Source organism: Typha angustifolia, chromosome 4 (assembly GCF_048772165.1).
Source record: "Typha angustifolia cultivar Huaian chromosome 4, ASM4877216v1, whole genome shotgun sequence".
NCBI lineage: Eukaryota > Viridiplantae > Streptophyta > Magnoliopsida > Poales > Typhaceae > Typha > Typha angustifolia.
In genome coordinates this window covers 3,172,600-3,194,204 of record NC_133242.1, presented here as the reverse complement: position 1 = coordinate 3,194,204, position 21,605 = coordinate 3,172,600, and the positions used below count along the sequence as shown (strand labels likewise).

The window sequence follows — 21,605 nt, the reverse complement described above, 5'->3', positions numbered from 1 at the left end:
CAAAGAGGTATATTGGTAATTTGCGTGGGCTCTGTTAATGTGAATGGAAATTCTAATTATTTCACTTGAGTCATAGATATAGACTTGTAAATTTAATTTTAGACATAAGTATACGTGAGCAGTGTTAGGAAATCAGACGCTGACCACTCCTCTATGGTCATTCATTAGTCCGAGACAAGGAATGCATAATAAAGAAAAATACAATACATTAGGCCCGTTTGGTCTGAGATTAAATCTCAAATTCGATTAGTTAGTTTCATTTTTTAGTCTTGATTTGAGTACTTTAAATTAATTTCTTATTTTTTAATCTTGATTTAGTTACTAAACTGATTTAGTTACTAAACTCATTTCTTAGTGATTTAAGCGCCTAAACATATGGGCTTTTAAGTGCCCATTGACTAGCCCATAAATAGTGTGTATGAGCTTGGATTATTGACAAGGAAAAGAAAAAGAAAGATCCGAAGAGCATGCTAACTCACTGACGCACTAACTGCTCCCGTGTTACGCTGAAGCGGAGGCTCTTGTCGCTCTTCAAATACATTGAGTGATTGAGGAGGGTGTTAGCTCTGATTGATATCATCGATTGGGACAATGCTTCTCCTTGGCTCGCTCATTTTGTTAGCTCTCAGACTTGTACATACCCTCTGATTGTATATCCTTGTTCTCCTGGGAGCTTCCCCCCCTACTTACGGTAATATAGTTTAACTCTTTAGTTAGAAAGAAGCATATTAGCTAACAGAAATCCATGCGTTAATTACCTGAACTAAACCATATTTGACGTACTTCAAGGTCTCAATGTTCTTTTCTGTAAGCTTGTGTATATGGAGCTATCTCAGCAAGACAAACACATCCAATATGTCTAGCAAGGCAACGACAAGCTCAGGCAAAATGGGTCAAGGAATACTCATAGTTTGAAATTTATCAGAAAGGTTCATATATATATTAGAAAATTTGTAACGATAAAAATTCACATTGTTATCTGAGCAAAGTTCCCAACTCATAATTTAATTTGTGAGAACATAAAAACAACAGAGATGTCCCCAAGAGGAGAATGTAACTATTAGTCCCTCCCATACTCCGTCATAACAAACACATGAAAGTAAGCAGTTGAAGATTTGAGCACCACCTCCTTACAAATCCCATTCCACCTCCATCACTGAGCAAAATGGTCACACTTCCAATTTAGAAAAATGGCTCTCTTTAACTGCTGTTTTCAATGTTCACAGTCTTATTCAGATATGAAGGGGCACAGGTGCCATCAGAGACACTGACGACAATATTTTCTCAATAGCATGATGATCAGTAAATTGTTGCCACCAATAGAATATTCAAGTTCTAAGAACACCAATGCCTGTGCCTTATCCTTATCCATCAAAATTCAGCAAAGCCTAAATTATTTTCTGACGATGAAAATAAACATGGATTAGAAAGGTGATAAAATCAATAGAATCATTTATAATTGTATGCAAATTGAATGAGAGTTCACCTATAATAATTGATAATAACTTTGATATTGATTGCACTTTTTGAAGCTGATTTTATTAAAGAAAATGTAGTGAAAAAAATCTATTGACATTAAGTCAGCTGAGCAGGACGACACATCAGAGGTTTGGAACAAAGTGAAAGAAGCATTTTGTAATACACTACGAACAGTTTCTCTGTCATCTTAGCCATTGTTCCATCCAGAGTAATGTCTAGTAACAGATTCCTATTAAAATAATAATAATAATCTTAACTTCTTACCAGAGCTGTGTTTATATTAAGTACCTCCACTTCTTCATGACCTTCAGCAAAATCCATATCAATTCAAATAAAAGGATCATTAACATGGCATGCCAATGTTATAGATGACTGGTGCTATCATTAGAACTATGATCAAGGATTAAATGATGACAAATTACCCTTAGCGTTTTAAGTGCCTCTGGATAATGGAACAGGTTTTTATTTAGATTCAAAATTTATGTAATTGAATGAATAACTGGAAACTCAAGCTGAGTCACCTTTTCTTTAGTAACAGCTGTCAATCAGACTAGTTGACTGCATCTTTGGCTGAACAAAATATCAAGAAAAATGTCATGTAAAAGTGATGGAATTAACAACTAAGCTGAGCACTTTGACATCTACCTTAAAGTTTCACATCATGCTATCTAACCATCTATTTAAGTCTCTAAATATACACATTACAAAAGGCTTGCCATGACTTATACATCCTTGAACTTCTCGCAATAAATTTAGAGTGCACCAACCATCATATATTAGAGTGCACCAACCATCATACACATGCAAGCCATCGTACGTGTGTGTGTGTGTATTATAGCCTATAGGCCAATTTAAGGTTAGACGACGGGATTAGCCCTCCCCAATATCACAATAAGTTCAAAACTGTGTGCATATAGCATTTTGATGAAAAATACATTAAATATTAACCCAACATTCACAGGAGGAAATAAACCTATAACCTTTATCATGGACTGGGAGGGCCTAACCTCTGAACTACAATAGTGGCATTACAAAAGGTATATTATGCAACACAAAAGAATATGTTTTACAACATCTATGAAAACACATTAAAGCTTGAGATTTTTGTTAGTTTGTTCATTTACCTACAAGTTTTTCCTTTGCCATGCTTACACAACTCTGCTCTAAATGTCTCGAAACAGAATGATGACCAACTTAACTTAATATCAGAAGTTTAAAACAAAGATAAACAGAATAGGAATTTCTTACTTCCACTATCTTAATGACTTTACTAATAAGACAAATTTTGCAGAAGTGTCCTCATGATCAATGAGCATTATACATATCAGAGATGAAAACTAGATAAGTGATAAGAAAAATAATGTCCGGCCTCTAGTGAACAGAATGACATCAAACAAAATTTTTGTTGTAAACCTAGAGTCTGCAATTAAAGTCAAATGCTATGAAAGGAAACTTTATCTCTTCATTCTCTCAATCAACACATCAGATGCCAGAATAACAAGGCATACCTCGTCAATCCTCCCAAGCTACTGAGCCAGCCCCTCTTCCACTTCCTTCCACGTATCAACATTCTCTGGGAACTTCTCCTTCATCTTCTCAATAATTTCCCGAGCCTCCTCAATCTTCTCACTGCTGGCGAGTCCATTCACAAGCATCTTCATGGTTGAGAAGCATGGAACCCAATTCCTTGCCATTGTCACCTTGCAAACACCCAACGCCTCCTCAAATTCCCCACCTTGACAAAGATAGTATATATACGTAAAGTACAAATTGCTATCCCCCACAAACCCTCTCCTCCGCATCTCCTTATAAAGCCTCTTCGCTTCCTCCAGATTTCCTTCCTTACAAAACCCATATATCAGATGGTTATATGTAACCCAATTCCATTTCATTCCATTCGCTGCCATCTCCTTCAAGAGCGCCTTTGCCTCCTCAGACCGCTTGAGCTTGCAAAGGCTCTGAATCCTCACGTTGTACGCTGTCAGCCGGGGGCCACACCCGTGCTTCCTCATCAGTACCAAGAGTTTCTCCACATCATCAAATTTCTCTTCTTTGTATAACCCAGCAAGCGCGGAACAAAAAGTAGTCTTGTTTGGCTTGATGCCCGATCTGGACATTTCCTCGAGCACCGAGAAGACGGATCTTGAGGAGCCAGATTCGGAGAAGGCTTTGACGATGGTGTTGTAGGAGGTGAGGTTCGGGGTGATGGAGTGGGAAATAGGTAACTCTCGGAACAAGCGGGAGACGTCCGCATGGCGGTTGGCAAGGATGGCGGCGAAGAGGAGGGAGTTGAAGGAGCGGAGGGAAGGGGAGGCTTTGAAGGCGGCGACGGCGTCGTCGAAGAGGCCGGCTTGGCCGAGGAGGACGATGGCGTGAGGGAGGTGGGAAGGGGAAGATAGGAGAGGGGAGATAAGCGTTAGAGTTTGGGAGGAGGAGGAGGAGGAGGGGGAAGTGGAGGAGGATAGCTTGGAGACGGCGAGGGAGAGGGCAAGGCGGTCGAGATGGGAGGAGGAAGGGGAGAGCGATGCTGCGCGGCAGATGGAGAGGATGTGGTCCGGGTCGGAGGCGGATTTGAGGAGTGACAGGGCGGCGCGCGACTTCTCTTTGCTGGAGAGAGGTGTCGTGGGGTTGCTAGGATTAAGGATAGAGGAAGGGGAAGAGGAGAAGTGACGGTGGAGAAGGCGGCGAAGGTGGGAGGTGGCGGCCGCCATGGCTAGGGTTTTGGAGTATGGAGGGAGGAGGGAAGAGGAAGGAGGAAAGGAGGACAAACCACGAGTGATGTTTTTGCATATTTGCACATTACCAACAACAACACTATCCGACCCGACCCGACCCGATCCGATCCGAGTCGGGTTCGGGTAAAAATTTCTCTGTCCCGAATGCGGATTCGAATACGAATATAATTTTAAAAAAATATCCTCATACAAATATCGGATATCCGTTTACCCATATAATTTTTTAAATAATATACTTTTATTACATATCCTACCCGCTAAAAGCCTAAATCCGTCCCGTTACTATCTAAACCCACTACCCACAAGTCGACTATCGTTGCTTACTAGTTACTATCAAATTATCTTAGCCGTCGTTGAAATCCCAGAATCACCGCCCTTCCTTTGCCATCTCCAACTCCTCCTCCGCCGCCATCACTTCTCCGGCTCTCCGCCGTCACCAAGATCCGCTTGCTCCTTCCTCGAGCTCGTCGTCAGCAAGCTCCGCCTTCTCCCTCCTCAAGCTCGCCGTTACCAAGCTTCGCCGCCATCGCATCTCCGTCGTCACCAAGCTCTGCCGCCATCACCACTCCGCCGCGCCACCAAGTTCCGCATCCTCCCTCCTTGAGCTCGACTGTCACCAAGCTTCGCCGCCATCGCGTCTCCGTCGTCACCAACATTGTAAGTAGATCTTTCTATCAATACATAAAATTATTTATTCAGTTTGTCTATAGTTAATATGTAATAGATGATTTAGGCTTTGGCCTTTCATCGAAAAAAAAATAAAAAAAATGTAATAGATGACATATCAGTTAAGGTTCTTCTTCTTGTCGGTGATCAGAGAACTCTTTAATTTCTACCTTGCTTTTTATGATTGTTCTATTTGTCTAGAGTATCAGATGCTAATTTTAGGGCATGTCTGTCTTCTTTATGTTTTGAGGAAAAATCCTCCTTCCGAGATTATAGATATTGCTAGTTTTTGCATTGAATCTAATTTTTGATATTTGAACACTAGATAGTTATGACAGTTAGAAATAAACCGCAATAATGTGTTGTCTACTAGAACAGCACCTGCAATGGCTATTATCTAAAAGGATGCTTATACCTAAATATGCTAGGCGCATTTCATAGTGCCTTTAAAGATACTGTAGACGCGACCTTTTTACTCTTTCTGAAGTAGTGTTTTGCCTAGGTGTTCTTTTTCTTTCTATGCAATGAGGTTTATTTGATTGCTATTTCTGTCCATTTATCCTCCGTTTATCATGATCAATGTAATAGCCTTATAATGCTACTTTTTTTTTCTGTCATTTTCATATATATTCTCTACTACTGTGGGCAAGATCTTGTTTGAGGAAAAAAAGAAGAGGTCACCTTTGATGTCATACACTTTTTTCTTATTTTTTAACTTTTAATTGCTTATTCACATACTTGTCTGTGCTCTAGCGTTGGTACTTCTTGCTTGGAAGTAAAAAGGGGTATGTTATTATCAATATTGATGCCTAACTCATGCTTTTCCAGTACAATTCACAATTTGGAAACCCTTTGCCTCAACGATTTTTGCATCATCATATGGCTCATTTGCGGGTGATACATAGGTGTCTCTTCATCATGATGTTATTCCTTCATTTGGTGTCTAGTAGTGCTTCAGCCAACCAGGTTAGCAGGAATATTTTCCAATCTTTTGTGTCCACTTCATATGTAGACATTTTTTTCATAAATAATTACAGCTGTTAATACCTTTACTTTGTTGTAATTACATGCATCTTCATTTATGAGTTATTAGTTTTTGATGCTCTAGTCAATGCAAATAAGACGACTTTGAAGAGATAATAGATCAACTTACTTTATGCATGTACGATTGTCTTCCATATATGTTCGGAAAAATGGTTGTCATTGATGGTTGTAATTTTTTTTATCAAGTTAAGAATTTTTTTGTGTACAATAAGAATATTTTAATTCTTGTGTAACTTCTTTTTATATATAATTACAGCCCACATAATAGAAGATTGAGCAAAGATGGGACTCTGTAAACACCATTTGGGACAATGTAAACAGCAGTTTTATTGTTTGCTCTAATTATATTTTTTTGGTCAACATTGTGAATGTGCAAATACAAATTTCTTTTTACTTTTGTATTTTGTATCATCTCTTGTATGTCTATTTTATGAAAGATGAATTTTTGTACTTCTGTTTACATAGATCGTATTTCTCTTATTCATTAGGTTAGCTAGTGATTTCATCAGCATATTCTTCAGATATATTTCTTCTTTTTATTGTCTACCATAATAAGTAGTTGTAGTGGTTATTTGCCAGGTGGACAACAACAATCAGAAAACCATTAGCTGTTCTCCATGCTCTCAAGCTTATGTTGCTCATTCATATTCTGATGACCGCAAGAGCCTGCTGCTTGATTCAAAATATCGTGATATTTTAGCTGAAGAAATTGGTTCCACTAACTTATGCAAAGGGTTGCCCAATTATCTTGATGTGCTTAAACTTTTAGGCTTGCATCGGCATTTGGATGGTGAAGGTTCTCATCGTCGCCTTGTCTCCACCTTGAGATTTGATAACTGTTCAGATGCTGTGATGCACTTTCTTGATGGTTATAATTGTGAAGCAGTGATTATTGAAAAACTTCCAAATGGGGTCTTTTCTGATCCATTTGAGCTGCAACATCTTGTCAACCATAGAGGTCTCAAGCCAATCTTATCTGTCAGCTCGTCAATGTTATCCTACTTCAAGTGCTGATGAGTTTCCTTCTGCAGTTTTTCTTGATGCTGCAGTTTTTGGAGACACAAATTTGGAACTACCCTCTGCTCTCTCCAACAGATCAATTGTTGAGATTCATATGGATCTCAGGCATGAGACTTTGTCAGAAGGCAAAGTTACTATTGAACTGCCCCTGCATGCTAGATACCCAGTGAGTTTTACTTTTCAGAAGAAGTGTTCTGAAAGATTGCATAGGTTGTTATGAAATATCAGGTTCAGTTTGAAAGTAGTAGGCTTCATCAAGGTTTAAAAGAAAGACCGTAGGTGGTAGAGGGGTGAACAAGGGATCATGTAGTGCCTAGGTATTAGGTGGATGCCTAGGCGGACACCCAAAATTCAAGATGGTTAAAAAATATAGTTATAGAAGAAGCTAAAATCAATTCCTACAATCTAAACGATGTACTAATGCATTCTTTTTAAGAACTATAGTAACTTATTCAAATTCACTAATTTATCAACATGTACAATAATTTTAAATTTCGGAGTCAATCTACATACTAAAATATGATACGAGATATTAAGGCGGTCATCTAAGCGGGACCTAAGCGGAGTCTAGTTATATTCTATCTAAGGCAGGAGCCCCTAAACATTAAGGCGGAGGTTTTCTAAAATAATGAGCTTCATTTCTCTCTAGAAACTCATGCCAACAAAAAAGAATATCTGAATGATTAACTTTGCTCTCAAATTTTGCATTATAAGAATCTTCTTTCTGCTTGACAGGATGATGATATGAAAACTTCATTGTTGCCTTCTTTGCTAAATATCATATGTTTTCTATTCTTTCGCCATGTCAATCTGCTTTATAAGCACATTCTTACTCTTTAGTTATGGACTCAACTGCCAGTTTGCATGGAACTGTTGCTGACTATAGACTTTTAAAATCTAGCTTGCATCATCTATGGAGAGACATTCTGTTCCTACTTTCATACTATTACAGTATTGCTCTATGTCTCCATTCTTTTCTTCTTACTTTGTTTGAAGCTGTCAGTCTTGGTCTCATCTGGCAGGCTTTGTTAAGAGTGGAAATAAGAAACATTATGATGAAGGTGAACTGATGTGTATTTTTCTGACCTACAAACCTATTTTATTGAGTTACTATGTCTCTTTCTCAGATTGAATAGAAAAAAAAACCTGCTTCTTGAGATTATTGACAATACTGCAGTGAAAATAGTGGTATGATGCATCCCTTCATTTGAAGTACCTGGAGCCCTTGACTCGTATCTTTTGGTTTGAAGAGAACCTGGCATTAGATTTTTACACAATTATCTTTAGATTATTTGTCTTAATTTATTTTAGTAAAAGGTTTTCGATGATACACATTAGATCACAACTTGTGGAGCCAATTTCTTTGGTGAATATTCTTGTGTGTGACATTTGAGTGCCTGAATACCTGTTATATTCTTTTACTCAAATTTGTAGTAGATCATGTAACAATTGATCAATAAATTGACTAATTATCTGATTTCATTTGCAGCCCCTTGATTCTAGTGGTTATGCAAGGGTTGAGATCACAAAACCAGATTTGTTCATACGTTATAGACCAAAAGGGCATGCTGATCCCTGCTTATGGGCGATTGCTAATCTGGAAGCTCAAACTGTAGGGACTGTCAATTGGCAGATACCTTGTGGAAATGAAGCACATAGGGGAGTTGTATCAAGCATCACTTTTCTTTCAGCTCTGGTCTCTGCTCTGTTAATTGTACTCTCTGCGATATATTTTCCTCCTAAAGGCACTATTAAATACTCATAGATATTATTGTACTTCTTTCCTTGCCTTCAGTTCCATCAATGCCATTGATTATTCACCATCAGCGAATTTTATCGCAATATTTCTCAATTCTCATGCTAAGTTTGCATTTGAAGCCTTCCTCTACGATTATTTTAGTGAACAACTAATCCTGGAAACTTCTATTGCATCTTAACAGGAGGATCTTTAGCCCTGACAAGTACCATCCATCTAATGACAATTTCTCCTCCTAAAGCCTATAACCTTTATCTAGTACACAAGTTCTTTAAAGTTCATTTGCAATTCAGGTCTGCCGATCAACAAACTGATCATAAGGTGATGTAAGCCCTTTGTCACAAACCTTCGGCTACTATTTTCGCGTTTGTTTTTGGCTTTTTGCATTATTAAAGTTCTGGTAACTCTTCTGACTTCATTGTCATTACTGCCATGGCATCTTCATTTATACCTTGGTCTTGTCCTCCTCTTAGTTACTTGGCACCTTTGAGATTACTTGAATGAAATTTTCATGTGATTACCTGAGCAAAGCTCAATCCTTTTGGCCTTATCTTTGCATTCTTTGTAAGGTTCTGATGGAAAAGTGCTTCTATACTGTATGGTGGAGAATGGATATATAGAAAGAGTTGCAGATTTTAAATGGAGTTAAGGTGGAATATGTATAGTTTCCTTTTCATTAATAGAAGTATACTAAATATTTGTTCCTTCTATTTATTAGAGTATTTTATTATAAAAAATTTCTTAGAGTAATTTTTTTATGTTGTCGTCTTTTAATATATATTGCATTCCAAAATATATTATTAGAATGCATAGTTGCATTAAATTATCATAGGGAAGGTTCACTCAAAGGAGGCATAGTCACAACTTTCTCCTTGACCATCACCTATGCAGTTGTGCTGATCTTGGGATTGTAGCTGACACAGCTTAAGTATTTTTTTTTTTCTCTTCTTCTGTTTCAGACTGTCTATTTTTATTTCTTAATTTTTTAATGGGAAAGTTAAATTAAGTTAAGCATGAAAGATAATTTAAGCTTTGATACATCTCCTATTTTCTAAGAGTTAAAAATGGAGATGCAAGAAAAATTAAGAAAAAAAAATGTGATGTAGGTAGAAATCTAAGTAATATCAAATTTAGATGGGCACACAAATAAATATGAGATTTTTGAAGGGTATATATGAAAAAAGAAACCCTTAATAGATGTGGATCATCTACCGTACAGCATCACACATAGTTTCTGAGACTTTTTACTTGTTAGCTATCAAATTGATGCACCCTAATTCAACCCCATTATTCTAGTATAAACCCTAAACCGTTTCTATGCAGGCTTAGTGGCCCACAAACTAATGGAATGGTGTGATTTAGCGAGTGCAAATAAGCAAGAGCCAAGAGGAAAGACTTTTATTCCTAAAATGTGATCTAACTCGCTTTGGGTTCCATCCTTCCAATTCGATGGTCGGATATTTGAAGAGGGAAAAAAGGAAGGCAAAAGACCTTCCTTTCCGAGCCCATTACTTCCCCCAAAATCTTCGAAATCCTCGTCAAAAACCCTTCATTGCTTTCTTCCTCGCCACTTTCCTGACACAAATTCTCTTTCTCCTTCCTTTTCCCTTGTATTCTCTCCTGTTGGATCCCATTATAACGAAGGATTCCAAGAAATGGATGGAGAGGGAGACGAAGAGCTCCTGGTTGAAGAACGGGAGGTGGAGATGGTCACCTTCGCCGATCCTGGAGAACCCGTCAAGAGAAACGGCTGGTTCATCAATCCATGCGCGGACCAAGATGGTGGCCTCCTTCGAGCTCCTTATGTTCCTCTGAGGTATAAGGGCGTCTCTTTTATTGCTCCCGAGGAGCCAAGGGTCTTCTTTAAAGGGTGGTCGAGCTCGCCGCGGCTATGGGACCAATGGGTCGGCAAGCTTCGACCCAAATACGGTGATTGCTGGAAGAAAGCTGGGATCTTGGAAGCAATTTTGGCATCTACTTACCGAATTAGGAGAGACCCATCCGCTATTTTTGGGGTCTCGGCGTTCTGGTGTGAGGAAACTAACTCCTTTCTCTTCCCCTGGGGCGAGGCCACGATCTCGCTTGAAGACGTCATGATTCTTGGGGGTTTTCCGGTGCTCGGCGAGCCGGTGAGGGAGCCATTGGTGGGTGAACTCAAAGACATCGAGGCGAAGATGACTGAGGAGCGCCTGAGATTCAACCGGATCTCATGCAAGAAGGCAGACCATTCGGCGTGGATGAAGCATTACATGGAGCGCGACGGCGATGAATTGGAGCATATTGCCTTCTTATCTCTGTGGCTATCTAGGTTTGTCTTCTGCAGTCATCCTGAGAAGACCTTGAAGCAGCATGTGTTTCCGATTGCAATTAGATTAGCGCGAGGGGTGAAGATTGCTCTTGGCCCCGCCGTCCTTGCCACCATTTACCGGGACTTGCGAGAGTTGAAGGAATATCTGGTTGCTGGTGGAAGTACAAAGGAGTATCCTTTAGTTGTATGGGCTCCTCTTCATGTGATGCAACTATGGGTTTGGGAGCGGTTCCCATCTCTGAGGCCAGAAGGTGAGAAATCTCTTGATAGTGGTGAGCCGAGGGCCGCGAGGTGGCATGATGTAGGTAAGAAGATGGACTTCTCGTTTGTGCAGGTGGTTCTTGAGTCACCTACCGAGTTCCTATGGCGGCCCTATGCTGTTAGTTTGAGTAATTGGTGTAAGCCCAAATTTTATAAGGAGAGTGGTGCATGGATTCGTGGTGATGCTGGTAGAGATGAAGAGTCCATACAGTTTGCTCACTGTATAAGGGCTTGTGAGCTAGTGGGATTGGATTGTATCGAACAATATCTTCCTCACCGTGTGGCAATGCAGTTTGGGTTGAATCAAGATTTACCCTGCAGCATCCCTCGTGCTAACTCAAATTGGGAGGCGGCATGGGAGACTTATAATATTGCAGCAAAGAATGTTGCATTTTATGTGCCTCCCCATCTCCTTGAGTTGAATGTCACACTCGCATACTCAAGATGGTGGAAACAGCATATGCTGGATTGTGGTATAGCTGCAGATGAAAATGTAAAAGGATCTGAGAGTCCAAAGTTTGTCAAAAGATTGCAGGAGATGACATCAGTCGAAAAGAAGAAGAAAATTCGGACTTTGCCTAATGGTAAGAAGAGAAAGGTGCAAGATCTTTATGATACCACGCTCTCAGAGTGGCTTGCATTTAACAATTGTAACATACGACTGAAGAAGAAGCACATGGAAGCTAACGAGCCTACACCTCATGTTGTTGAAATCCAAAAGCAGCATACGAATGTGATGAGACCGATGGATCAATTTACTAGGGGAGAAGGAGAAATCAAACAGGTCTCAGAGGCATGTAATGATGCCATAATTCAAGATAGGGCACTGAGTGGAGAAACTTCTGTATCTGCTCTATTGGACAAAGCGAACAAGGCTACCATAGAAAGTGTTGAAAGAAGAATTGTTGAAGAGTATCCTTATGAACCAACTGCCTTAAAGCATGAAGAAACTCTTTCAGCAGATCAAGAACAGGGAGAAAAGAGTAAACGAGTTATGGATGACTACAAAGAGAAGGTAATTGTGGAAGATACTAAGAGAACTGATGATGGAGTGTCTCCTCAGTGCTCAGCTGCAATAAAGAAGCATGAAGAAGCTCTTCTACCAGAGAAAGAAATCAAGAGAGGTGATAATAAAGAAATCATGGAGATGGACAAAGAAAATGCAGATACTGTTGAAGCTGTTAAGAGAGTTGATAATGGAGAATTTCTTTGTGAACCAACTGCTACGAAGAGAGTTGTTAATGGAGGGTGTCCTTGTGAACCAACTGCCACACAGGAGTCTGATGAAGCTCTTCCGTCTGAGCAGGCAAATCAGAGAGAAGAGCACAAGGGAGTTGCAGACATGGACGAGGACAGGGCTATTGTGAAAGATGATAAGAGAATAAAGGTGGAGTCTCGTTGCAACCAGACTGTGGCAAAGGAGACTGATGAAGCTCTTTCACCAGAGCAGGCAAATCAAAGAGGAGAGTGTAAAGATATTGTAGACAAGGACAAGGGAGATATTCTGATAAATGTTAAGATTGCAAATGCTGGAGAACTTTCCGGTCCTGAGAAATCTCAAATGGAACAGGCAAAGCAGATAGGGGAGGACGACGTAATTTTAGATGACAAAAATGACAGTGTGCAGGATTTAATGAAAATGAATGATGGAGAATCTCTATGTGATTTAAGTTTTGGAAAGGAGGTTGAAGAAAATCTTACACCAGAACAAGCTAGCAAGAGAAGAGAGAACAAAGTAAGTGTGGACAAGAACCAGCGGGAGGTGGTTGCTGAAGATGTTAAGAGTATAAATGATTTAGTGTCTCCACATGATTCAACTGTAGTGAAGGAGGCTGAACAAGCTCTTCCACCAGAACAGGCAAATAGAATAGAACAGAACAAGCAAGTCTTGGACAAAGACCAAGAGGAGAAGGGAATTGTCAATGATTTTAAGAGAACCAATGACGGAGAGTCTCTACATAATTCCAGTATAGTAAAGGAGTCTAAAGGAACTCTTCCACCAGAAGATGCAAGCGGGAGAGAAGTGAACAAGGCTGTTTTGGACAAGGACCAAGAGGAGAAGTCAAATTTTGAAAATTTTGAGAGAACAAATGATGGAGATAATCCACGCCATTTAACAGTGGTAAAGGAAGCTGAAAGAACTCTTCCACCAGAACAGGCAAATGGGAAAGAAGACAACAAGATAGTTTTGGACAAGGATCAGGAGGATAAGGCAATTGCCAAAGATGTTGAGAGAACAAGTGATGGAGAGTCTCCATGTGATACGGCCGTGCAGGCAAACCAGCAAGGAGATAAAGTAGGAATTGAGGATGGTGTAAAGAGAACAAATGTTGGAGGATCTGGTCATGATTCTATAAATGTGCATGATCCGTCCGGCATGGAAGGCAAGGGATCTTTGAAAGATGTTAAGCAAACCACCATTTTGCCTGATGAAATTTTACTGATAAAGAAACCAGAAGGAACTGTTCTGGCATCAGCAAACAAGAGAAGGCAGAACAAGGCAAATAGGGAAGATTTTAGGAGAAGAAATACTGGACTTTCTGCTTATCGCCAATTAAAGGAGCCTGCTCTATTGGACAAGGAGAACAAGACAACTATTCAGGATGTCAGTAAGTCATTTAAAATAGAATCTGTTTCTGACCTGATAATGATAGAGGAAAGAGCAGGATTTCTTCCGCAAGAGCAGACAAACTATAAAATGGAAAGAATAGAGGAAAAACGTGCTCTACGCATTGCTAAAGAATCTCAACTTGCAATGGAGATTAGAAAACTGAAGGAAGAGATTGCTGAAATTGAAGCAAGAGTGATGGATTTAGAGTCCATTTCTGACATGCACACTAGATAATAATGGTTCTGTCTTGCATAAATTATACCTAGTTAGATATCAATTCCTGTAAAAATTGACATCACAATGCTTGTCCATTTTGCTAGTAAAAACAAAATTTTGACTATATAATGTGCACATATTTTGTCTACCTTCTTCATGAAAGCTATTAAATTTTAAAATTTAAGGTACTTTCTTACGGTTTTAATATGCATGCCCCATCTCATGCTCTAGTATATCTCGACTTAACCCAGGAAAGACATTGGTTTAAGAACATTTGATAGTATTAAAGAACTCATGCAATTGATTATCTAGTGAAGGGTAGTAGTCTGACTTCCTTAAAGGATTTCTTGATATTATAAAAATTGAAAGAATTGATTGCTTAACTTACCATTAATTAAAATAAGTGCTGAAATGAACATAAGAGCTAATGGTACTGTACTACTGTTTTAGCTTCCTGTCCAAACATTTACATAATTTAGGTTTGGATGTTATTTATAGTTCTTTTATCTATACTGCATATCCATTCCATGAGGATCTTATGTATTTTAAAAGCATATCAGTGCTTTATCAGACAGAAGACGGTTCGAGATGGTGCCAAAAGACGGTCTGAGAGGTGTCCTGTTGGATAATTCTAGCTGAGGCTGAGCAAATCATATATGAAGAGGTGAGTAATCTAGGACTGTGTTGCATGTTTAGACACCCATAAGAAATACCAGTTGGTTTATTGGATTGCTTGTTTCGTGTGTCGAGGAAATGTCATGCATGAGAAGTTTAGTACATTCCGGCACAGAATAGAATTCTATTAGATTTGAGGGTTGATGCCAAGTTGAGAGTGGGAGTTCTAATGTACTCAAGTTAGCGACGCATATGTTCACATTAGTTACCAATGCATGTTAAGATAATTTGAAAATCATGTGATTGGAGCATTTTAATACCTTAGTACCTGCTAGTGTTTGCATTGAATCTAATTTTTTGAAATTTGAACACTGGATAGTTATGAAGAAATAAGCCACAATAATGTGTTGTCTACTAGAACACAGCCTGCAATGGCTATTATCTAAAAGGATGCTTATACCTAAATATGCTAGAAGCATTTAGTAGTGCCTTTAAAGATCATGTAGGTGCAACCTTTTTATTCTTTCTTAAGCAGTGTTTTGCCTAGGTGTTCTTTTTCTTCCTACGCAATGATGTTTATTTGATTGCTATTTCTGTCCATTTATCCTCTGTTTGTCATGATCAATGTAATAGCCTTATAATGCTACTTTTCAGAGACCTGTTGATCAATTATAGTTTCTTTAGTTTTCAGGTTAGATATTTTCTTAGTATTGCATCTACTTTTGCTTTTGCAGCTTAGCTTAGGCATAGAGCTTAAGTTGTGTTCACTGGGGAATAAGGGTGGAATAAATATAACAATTCTAATTTGTAATACCAAAAGAAGAGAGTTAATACTAGTACAAGTTATTTTAATATTTAGTTCAATATTAGTATAATAAGTAATAATTATATTTAATGTGATATAAAATTAACATCCAAGTATTAAAGAATAATATAATTGTATTGAAAATTAGTGATGTTTGAAAGCAAATGACCAAAAAAAAAATTTGTGAAATAATTTTATTTTTATTATAAGCAAACTTAAAATATTCTATATACTCCACACTATAAGAAAATAATAATTCATTGTACAGTAATACAGAGTTATAAGTTCACACTATGGGATAATACGGAGTTATAAGCTCGCATTAGGAAAAAACGTGTGTGGGCTTAATTTTCTTTTTTTTTATATTTGTAGAATTTATTAGTCTTTGAAAAGATGGAATCACAATTGTAGATGAGATTAATATTTAAAAGAAGAGAAAAAACTTAAACTATAGTTGAGATGACCGATATTTAAGAGAAGAGATAGTGGAAGAAGAGAATCTCAACAGTAGCTGCGATGATGAGCAAAATAGTAATTGTTAGTTATTATTAAATTATTTTTAAAATTTGTATGAAATAAGATGAGAAAGAATAATGAATTATTATACCATAATAAGATAATTTCTCATTTAGTTACTATACCAAAATAAGATTCTTATTTTAGAATAAAAATATTCCTATACCACAAAAGTGAAATGTTGCTTAGAGATGAAGAGCGAATTATTCTGCATTTGTATTGTTTATATTCATGTACACTAAGCCACTGCATTCATGTTGTACATGCAAGTTTTGGGGTATTTACTGTCCTAGGGACCTTAAATCGGTAAATTTGGATGCATTATTTACTCATTTGGATGTACCAACTTTCTGTTCCGAACTGTATTGATACATGTTTAATGCATGATATTTTGTTCTAGATGGCTGAGTTCTATTCTATGAATTGGGTCATCTTTGGTCTTGATATGGTTTTGACACTAACGTAAGAGACTACTGGAGAGTCAATAAATCACTCTAACTCATCCTAAGATTCGTTAGATTTGATAACTTAGGGCTTGATTGGCTTTCCTGCAACACTTGATGATATGGGCCTTGTAAGTATAGAAAGTCATAGCCAATTGGATGGTGTATAGACGGTTAAAAGGCCTCGTATTTAATAAGAGTTCTCGAGCGGTCTGAAATCTCAATTTAACTGGACACCATTTGATTTCTCATTTCTCTATTTTTTTTTTTACCCTCCAAATTAGCAGAACATCTAGATTTTGACATACAAACACAGACGAATCTTCTATTTCTCATGCTATATTTATATGTGATTTGAAGAAAACATGCATCAAAATGTGCCAACATCAAGAAATTAACTGTATCCAAGTTAATCAATTGGATCCAGCTGTAGCAGTGAATTTGCCTCAATAGCATTACCTGATAACTATGATCCTACACAACTTTATAAGTTTATTAAGAAGTAAAGAACGAGTTAGACATCATCACTACCTAACAGCAGTTCAAAATTAGTCACCAATTCCTTCAAAAAAAACACGTTTTACCCACAACAGTACATGGTGACCTCCAAGTATCTTTTTCTTACAAGCTGCTGGATGGACTCTATCAAATTGATCGGCACTCTTTCAGCTCATTTGATGGATCCTCAACTTATCTGATTGCATATCAGTGTGTGAAATTCTCATGTGATCTGAGGATCTTTGCTTCATGGGGCAACATGTAGTAACCTCAGCCAATGGGATGAGTGACTCCCTTGACTTGGAAAAACTGCTTTGAAAGCGATGGAGTTGTAAAGGTGCATGGGTTTTGATTGATACTATCCTTTGCACCACCATTGAGCTCGTACTCGAGGCAAGGAGTTATGAACTTATTGTTGCTTCAGCTGGACTGGGATGCTCTTGTTGCATAAGCAGGTCTACTGCGAAGATACTGCACCCCATATGCCAGGGAAGATGCTGCCGTGGTTGAAGCTACTAACCAACTGCAATCATTCACAATTTGGTTCAGCAGTTTGAAATAATTGGACTTATTTGTCCTTTGATAGATAAAAGCAGCTAATGGATGTGATAAAGGATGATGAAGAGGATCTCCTAGGCAGATCTATATGGATTGTAATATTGTATATCTCTCACATTATACAACCCAACACTACTCAGAACAGGATCTGAGCTAGTTTATGAATACAAACGCCTTTCAGTGCAGAACTTGCATTCTAAGCAGGTTAAGTAGTATTTAAAAAGAATTGAGATGAATCATTGGAGCTTTAGGACTACATAAAGATGCAAGAGTGAAGGCACATAACAAGTTAGAAAAGGTAAAGACAATTATTACAAATGCTCATATCGAAATCCTTTGATTCATGAAACAGATACTGAGGTCAATTAAAGTAAAGAACATTATTAGGATAATGGTATAAAACAGAATAGAGATGTATCTAAACATTATCTTGGACAGGTTTTTTTGCATGTATATCTTTCTAAATTTGACCTTTAAATTATCTTAATTACGTGGACACTCAGAACACTTTTTTTGCATGGATGTTTCCCACAGCTAACTAACAAAAGTATAAATTACCTCAAGTATGTTATGTACAACTGGGTTTCTTCAGTGCCAAATTCTGGTTGAAGAAGTGCAGAAGCAACTAAAATCAGCTGGAGTACTGTATTAACCTGCAACAAGATTCCAATCTCAGTAAAAAGACATAAAGCAAGTCTACTTCTTTCTTAATAAACTTTGAAGTTAAAAATGAAAGATATTGTATATATTTGTATCTTCAGTTACAAGGTTATGGAAGAACAAATAGTTAAACCAAGTCAACCAATTTGTAGAAAGAGATAGGAAAGACATGCCTTGCTAATAAAGAGAGGCTCCACCTTCTCTTGATGGGTTGAATCAAGGTTGATGAAATCAGACCAAGAATTCCACTAAAATTAGAAATAAAATTTGATGAGATTTGAGAAAGCTAATTTGCATAATTGCCTCCTAACTGTGAGAATCTCACCTGCCACCCCAAGATAGAAGCTCGTCTATACACTGCACCACTGACAAGAGCAACGTCTCTTACGACGACCAAGCCAACAAGTCCAGCTTTTCAAACAGCATAACAGAAAAGGACACAAGTCAGAGTATATCATCATTGTATTTTTTTTTACTCAAGGTTTAGTTATATGAAAAATAACACATGATACATCTAGAGAAGAGTTAATGACACTGCAGTGTTTAAACTTTAAAACCTTCTAGTTGTAAGTAGGGGTGTAGACTAGCCGAGCTCGAGCGAGCTGAGCCTATCTCGGCTGAACTCAAAATTGATTGATATTTAGCTCGACTTGCTAATATTATCAAGCTGGCTCCACTCGGCTCAAGCTGACTTGGTTTTTCAAAAATCTTATTCCGTATTTACTTTAAAGCTACAACATTATAACCTTTTGAGAGCTGGATATATATAAAAAAATTCCTAACTCTTTATTTCCTGATGTAGGACTAATTGCCATCCAACAAATTAAAAAAATTAGACTTTCTACAATCTACATGTAATATCTAGGATTCAAATCTAGATCATCCTATATTGAAGTGAATTACCAGCTATGATGCAACATATTATTATAATTTTTTAATAGATAACATATATCATATTATATCTTAAAAAAATATTGAGCTAATCTGAGCTGAGCTTGAGTGAGCCGAATCTAGCTCGACTGAGCTCATTTAGAGCTTGAGCCGAGTTCAAGCCGAGCTCACAAGCCAATGTGTTTTTAACAGCCCTAGTAGTAAGGCCACAAGACCAACATGTAGAACTTAAGATGAGTTAGTCCTCAATTATATATTGCAAGAACTTAAGATGCACATAGACTCGTGATAAATGACAACCACATATGATAATCAAACTTATCATTGCAAGAGTCCAAATTCATGTCTGGAACCTTTTCTTTTTTTGGTCAGGGTAAATCATTTCTTTAGCTCAATATCCCTAAAGAAATGCACCACCAATCTTAAATATAAATGCCATCTTGCATATTGTAGGAGACTGATATTCATTGAAAAGATGTAGCTTCTCCTCTTACTGATATGCATAAAATCAAAATGAAACTTTCACAACTTGGCCAGCACCTGCAATTCTTAACAGTTGCTCCCCCACATTATCCAAGAAGTATCCTGAACTTATCTAAAGCTTTCTATTACTATCAAATGGACCTAGAGAGTGTCATTATTTATTGCATACAAAAAATAAAAATCAGATATCATATTATTTTTGCTTCATAGATATGATTATTTTGTAAATCAAGTTGCTGCTCTACAACATTTGGGAGGTCTAAGCATATCAAGCATGTCAAGTGTTCCCTTATGGAAGCATACATGTTGAGAAAAAAAAATGATGAAGCTACTACTCACGATGTAAGAGGTCCTTTTTCACCATAGCTACAGCAACACAGCCAATTAAAACCTGTCAAAAGAAGTCAAAGACTCAAACATAATCATGCTAAGCTGAAGAGCTGCAGAGATTAATCTGGCATTCTCTAAGCCATTGGATTTATAGACATTAAACCTTGTCGGCAAGTGGATCAAGGTAAGATCCAAACACTGAATTGATACCCATCTTTCTCGCAAGGAACCCATCCAACTGCGACGACGACAAAGAACCATGACAATTAACAAACGAAAGTAATATGGTTAATATATTCTCACCATTGTAATTGGTAGTAAATTGCTTACCCAGTCAGTTGCTCCAGAGATAGCCAATGCACCAAAAGCAGGAAGATACCATTCATTTATTATCATCCTACAGAGGTTGTGATCTATTAGAATTTCAACAATGATGAAACATTATCCACGTCCATCTTCCTTTTCCTAATCAATTAGGAATCCCACCTCCATGTGGCTTCCAAACAAACTTTAGTATCATAACACGAAATTCATGTTGACGATGAATGTATCACTAATTCCAAAATGAATTTATAAGCATGCATCAATCTAGCCTGTCTCAACCATTGTTGTTCCAGCTAGAAAAGAATCTCTGCTTATAATGTTTACTTGTGATCTTTCGAAATTGTGCACGCACTTCCGTATAATTACAGAACAGAATCAATGTGGGTTTGGATTCCCAACTTGCGCTACCGGAGCAAACCAACAAAATGACACATATTAGCTCAAAGCCTGAGTGCAGAGAAGAACAATCATGAGAATAGAATGTTTCCTACCAAGGGATTTCTGCTATAACTCAGTCTAAGGACCTAAAACGAGATATGTATTTCACAAGTCAACTGAACTAAAGTTTCATTTGTATTCTCCATAGACATCCTTCTACAACCAAAGTCAGCATTCTACCGCAGCGGTATTGTAAATAACCCATATGTAATACTACATGATTACTAAATTATCTCACAACTAATTGCTAAAATTGGCTTCTGCGTGTATCAAGAAATGATAAAAAAAAGCTAAAAGAAATCACACATTCTTCCACGATCTCTAAACTGATCGTCTGATTTTGGGAAACAATATCATTCAATGTCATACAACTTACCACCCAATTACGGGACCAGACATCATCCTACTGATCGATACCAAATTTGGCAAATTCAGAAACTTCTCATCAACGCCGATCTCTCCATCCACGCTCCGCTTTCGCCTCCTGACCTCCTTCACCGAGCCAAATGGTAATCCAATCGGAAAGGTCCTCGCTTTGAGCAAGTCCGTAGGGAACACCGCCCCCCTCCCGCGCAAGTAGAGCGGGGTCGCCGACTGAGACAGCTTCCACGGCGTCGAGGAAAGGAAAAGCGGGCCAGAGAAGGGGACCCATCGGGACAACGGAGAGAAGATCCGCGACTGGGAGGAGGTGAGGAGAAGCGCGAAGGAGACACGGTACGGGAAGGAGGAGGAGGAAGGAGAAGGGGAGAGGAGAGGAAAAGGGGGATTGGAGGTGTGGGAGAAGGAGGAGGAGGAAGAGAGGTGGGATCTAGGGTTAGGGTTTCGGAGGAGGGACCTTAGTAGGGTTTTGAAGAGCATATCGGAGGAGGAGAAGGGTGGAGCTTGGGGAGCTTGGGGAACAATTTGCAAGACGGAGGGCGGCGCTTCTTGCGGGCTAAAGGATCGTCT

General features: G+C 38.2%; 4 protein-coding genes across 5 annotated transcripts; 2 read left to right on the top strand and 2 right to left on the bottom strand.

Annotated features, from left to right (window-relative positions):
• Positions 1-2,987: 2,987 nt before the first annotated feature.
• LOC140758990 (pentatricopeptide repeat-containing protein At1g11630, mitochondrial) lies at positions 2,988-4,257 on the bottom strand. Its single transcript, XM_073095428.1, has one exon. It carries the CDS (start codon positions 4,188-4,190, stop codon positions 3,006-3,008), a length of 1,185 nt encoding a protein of 394 aa, XP_072951529.1. The 5' UTR covers positions 4,191-4,257; the 3' UTR covers positions 2,988-3,005.
• Positions 4,258-4,571: 314 nt separating this feature from the next.
• On the top strand, positions 4,572-9,622 carry LOC140758993 (uncharacterized). Its single transcript, XM_073095431.1, has 5 exons — positions 4,572-4,871; positions 5,709-5,846; positions 6,504-6,882; positions 6,956-7,110; positions 8,434-9,622. Exons 2-5 carry the CDS (start codon positions 5,760-5,762, stop codon positions 8,707-8,709), a joined length of 897 nt encoding a protein of 298 aa, XP_072951532.1. The 5' UTR covers positions 4,572-4,871; positions 5,709-5,759; the 3' UTR covers positions 8,710-9,622.
• Positions 9,623-9,896: 274 nt separating this feature from the next.
• Positions 9,897-16,861, top strand: LOC140758988 (uncharacterized). 2 transcript variants are annotated; one of them, XM_073095424.1, is made up of 2 exons: positions 9,897-13,878; positions 14,668-16,861. In XM_073095424.1, exons 1-2 carry the CDS (start codon positions 10,356-10,358, stop codon positions 14,733-14,735), a joined length of 3,591 nt encoding a protein of 1,196 aa, XP_072951525.1. In that variant the 5' UTR covers positions 9,897-10,355; the 3' UTR covers positions 14,736-16,861. The 2 variants fall into 2 exon arrangements, with proteins under 2 accessions (XP_072951525.1, XP_072951526.1); XM_073095425.1 differs by having other exon boundaries at positions 14,657-16,861.
• A 151-nt stretch (positions 16,862-17,012) lies between these two features.
• Positions 17,013-21,604, bottom strand: LOC140758991 (CDP-diacylglycerol--glycerol-3-phosphate 3-phosphatidyltransferase 1, chloroplastic). The gene is made up of 8 exons (XM_073095429.1): positions 21,034-21,604; positions 20,226-20,292; positions 20,059-20,133; positions 19,905-19,956; positions 18,517-18,602; positions 18,365-18,439; positions 18,090-18,184; positions 17,013-17,496 (listed from the first exon to the last, which is right to left on the bottom strand). Exons 1-8 carry the CDS (start codon positions 21,513-21,515, stop codon positions 17,394-17,396), a joined length of 1,035 nt encoding a protein of 344 aa, XP_072951530.1. The 5' UTR covers positions 21,516-21,604; the 3' UTR covers positions 17,013-17,393.
• Between the last annotated feature and the right edge of the window lies 1 nt (position 21,605).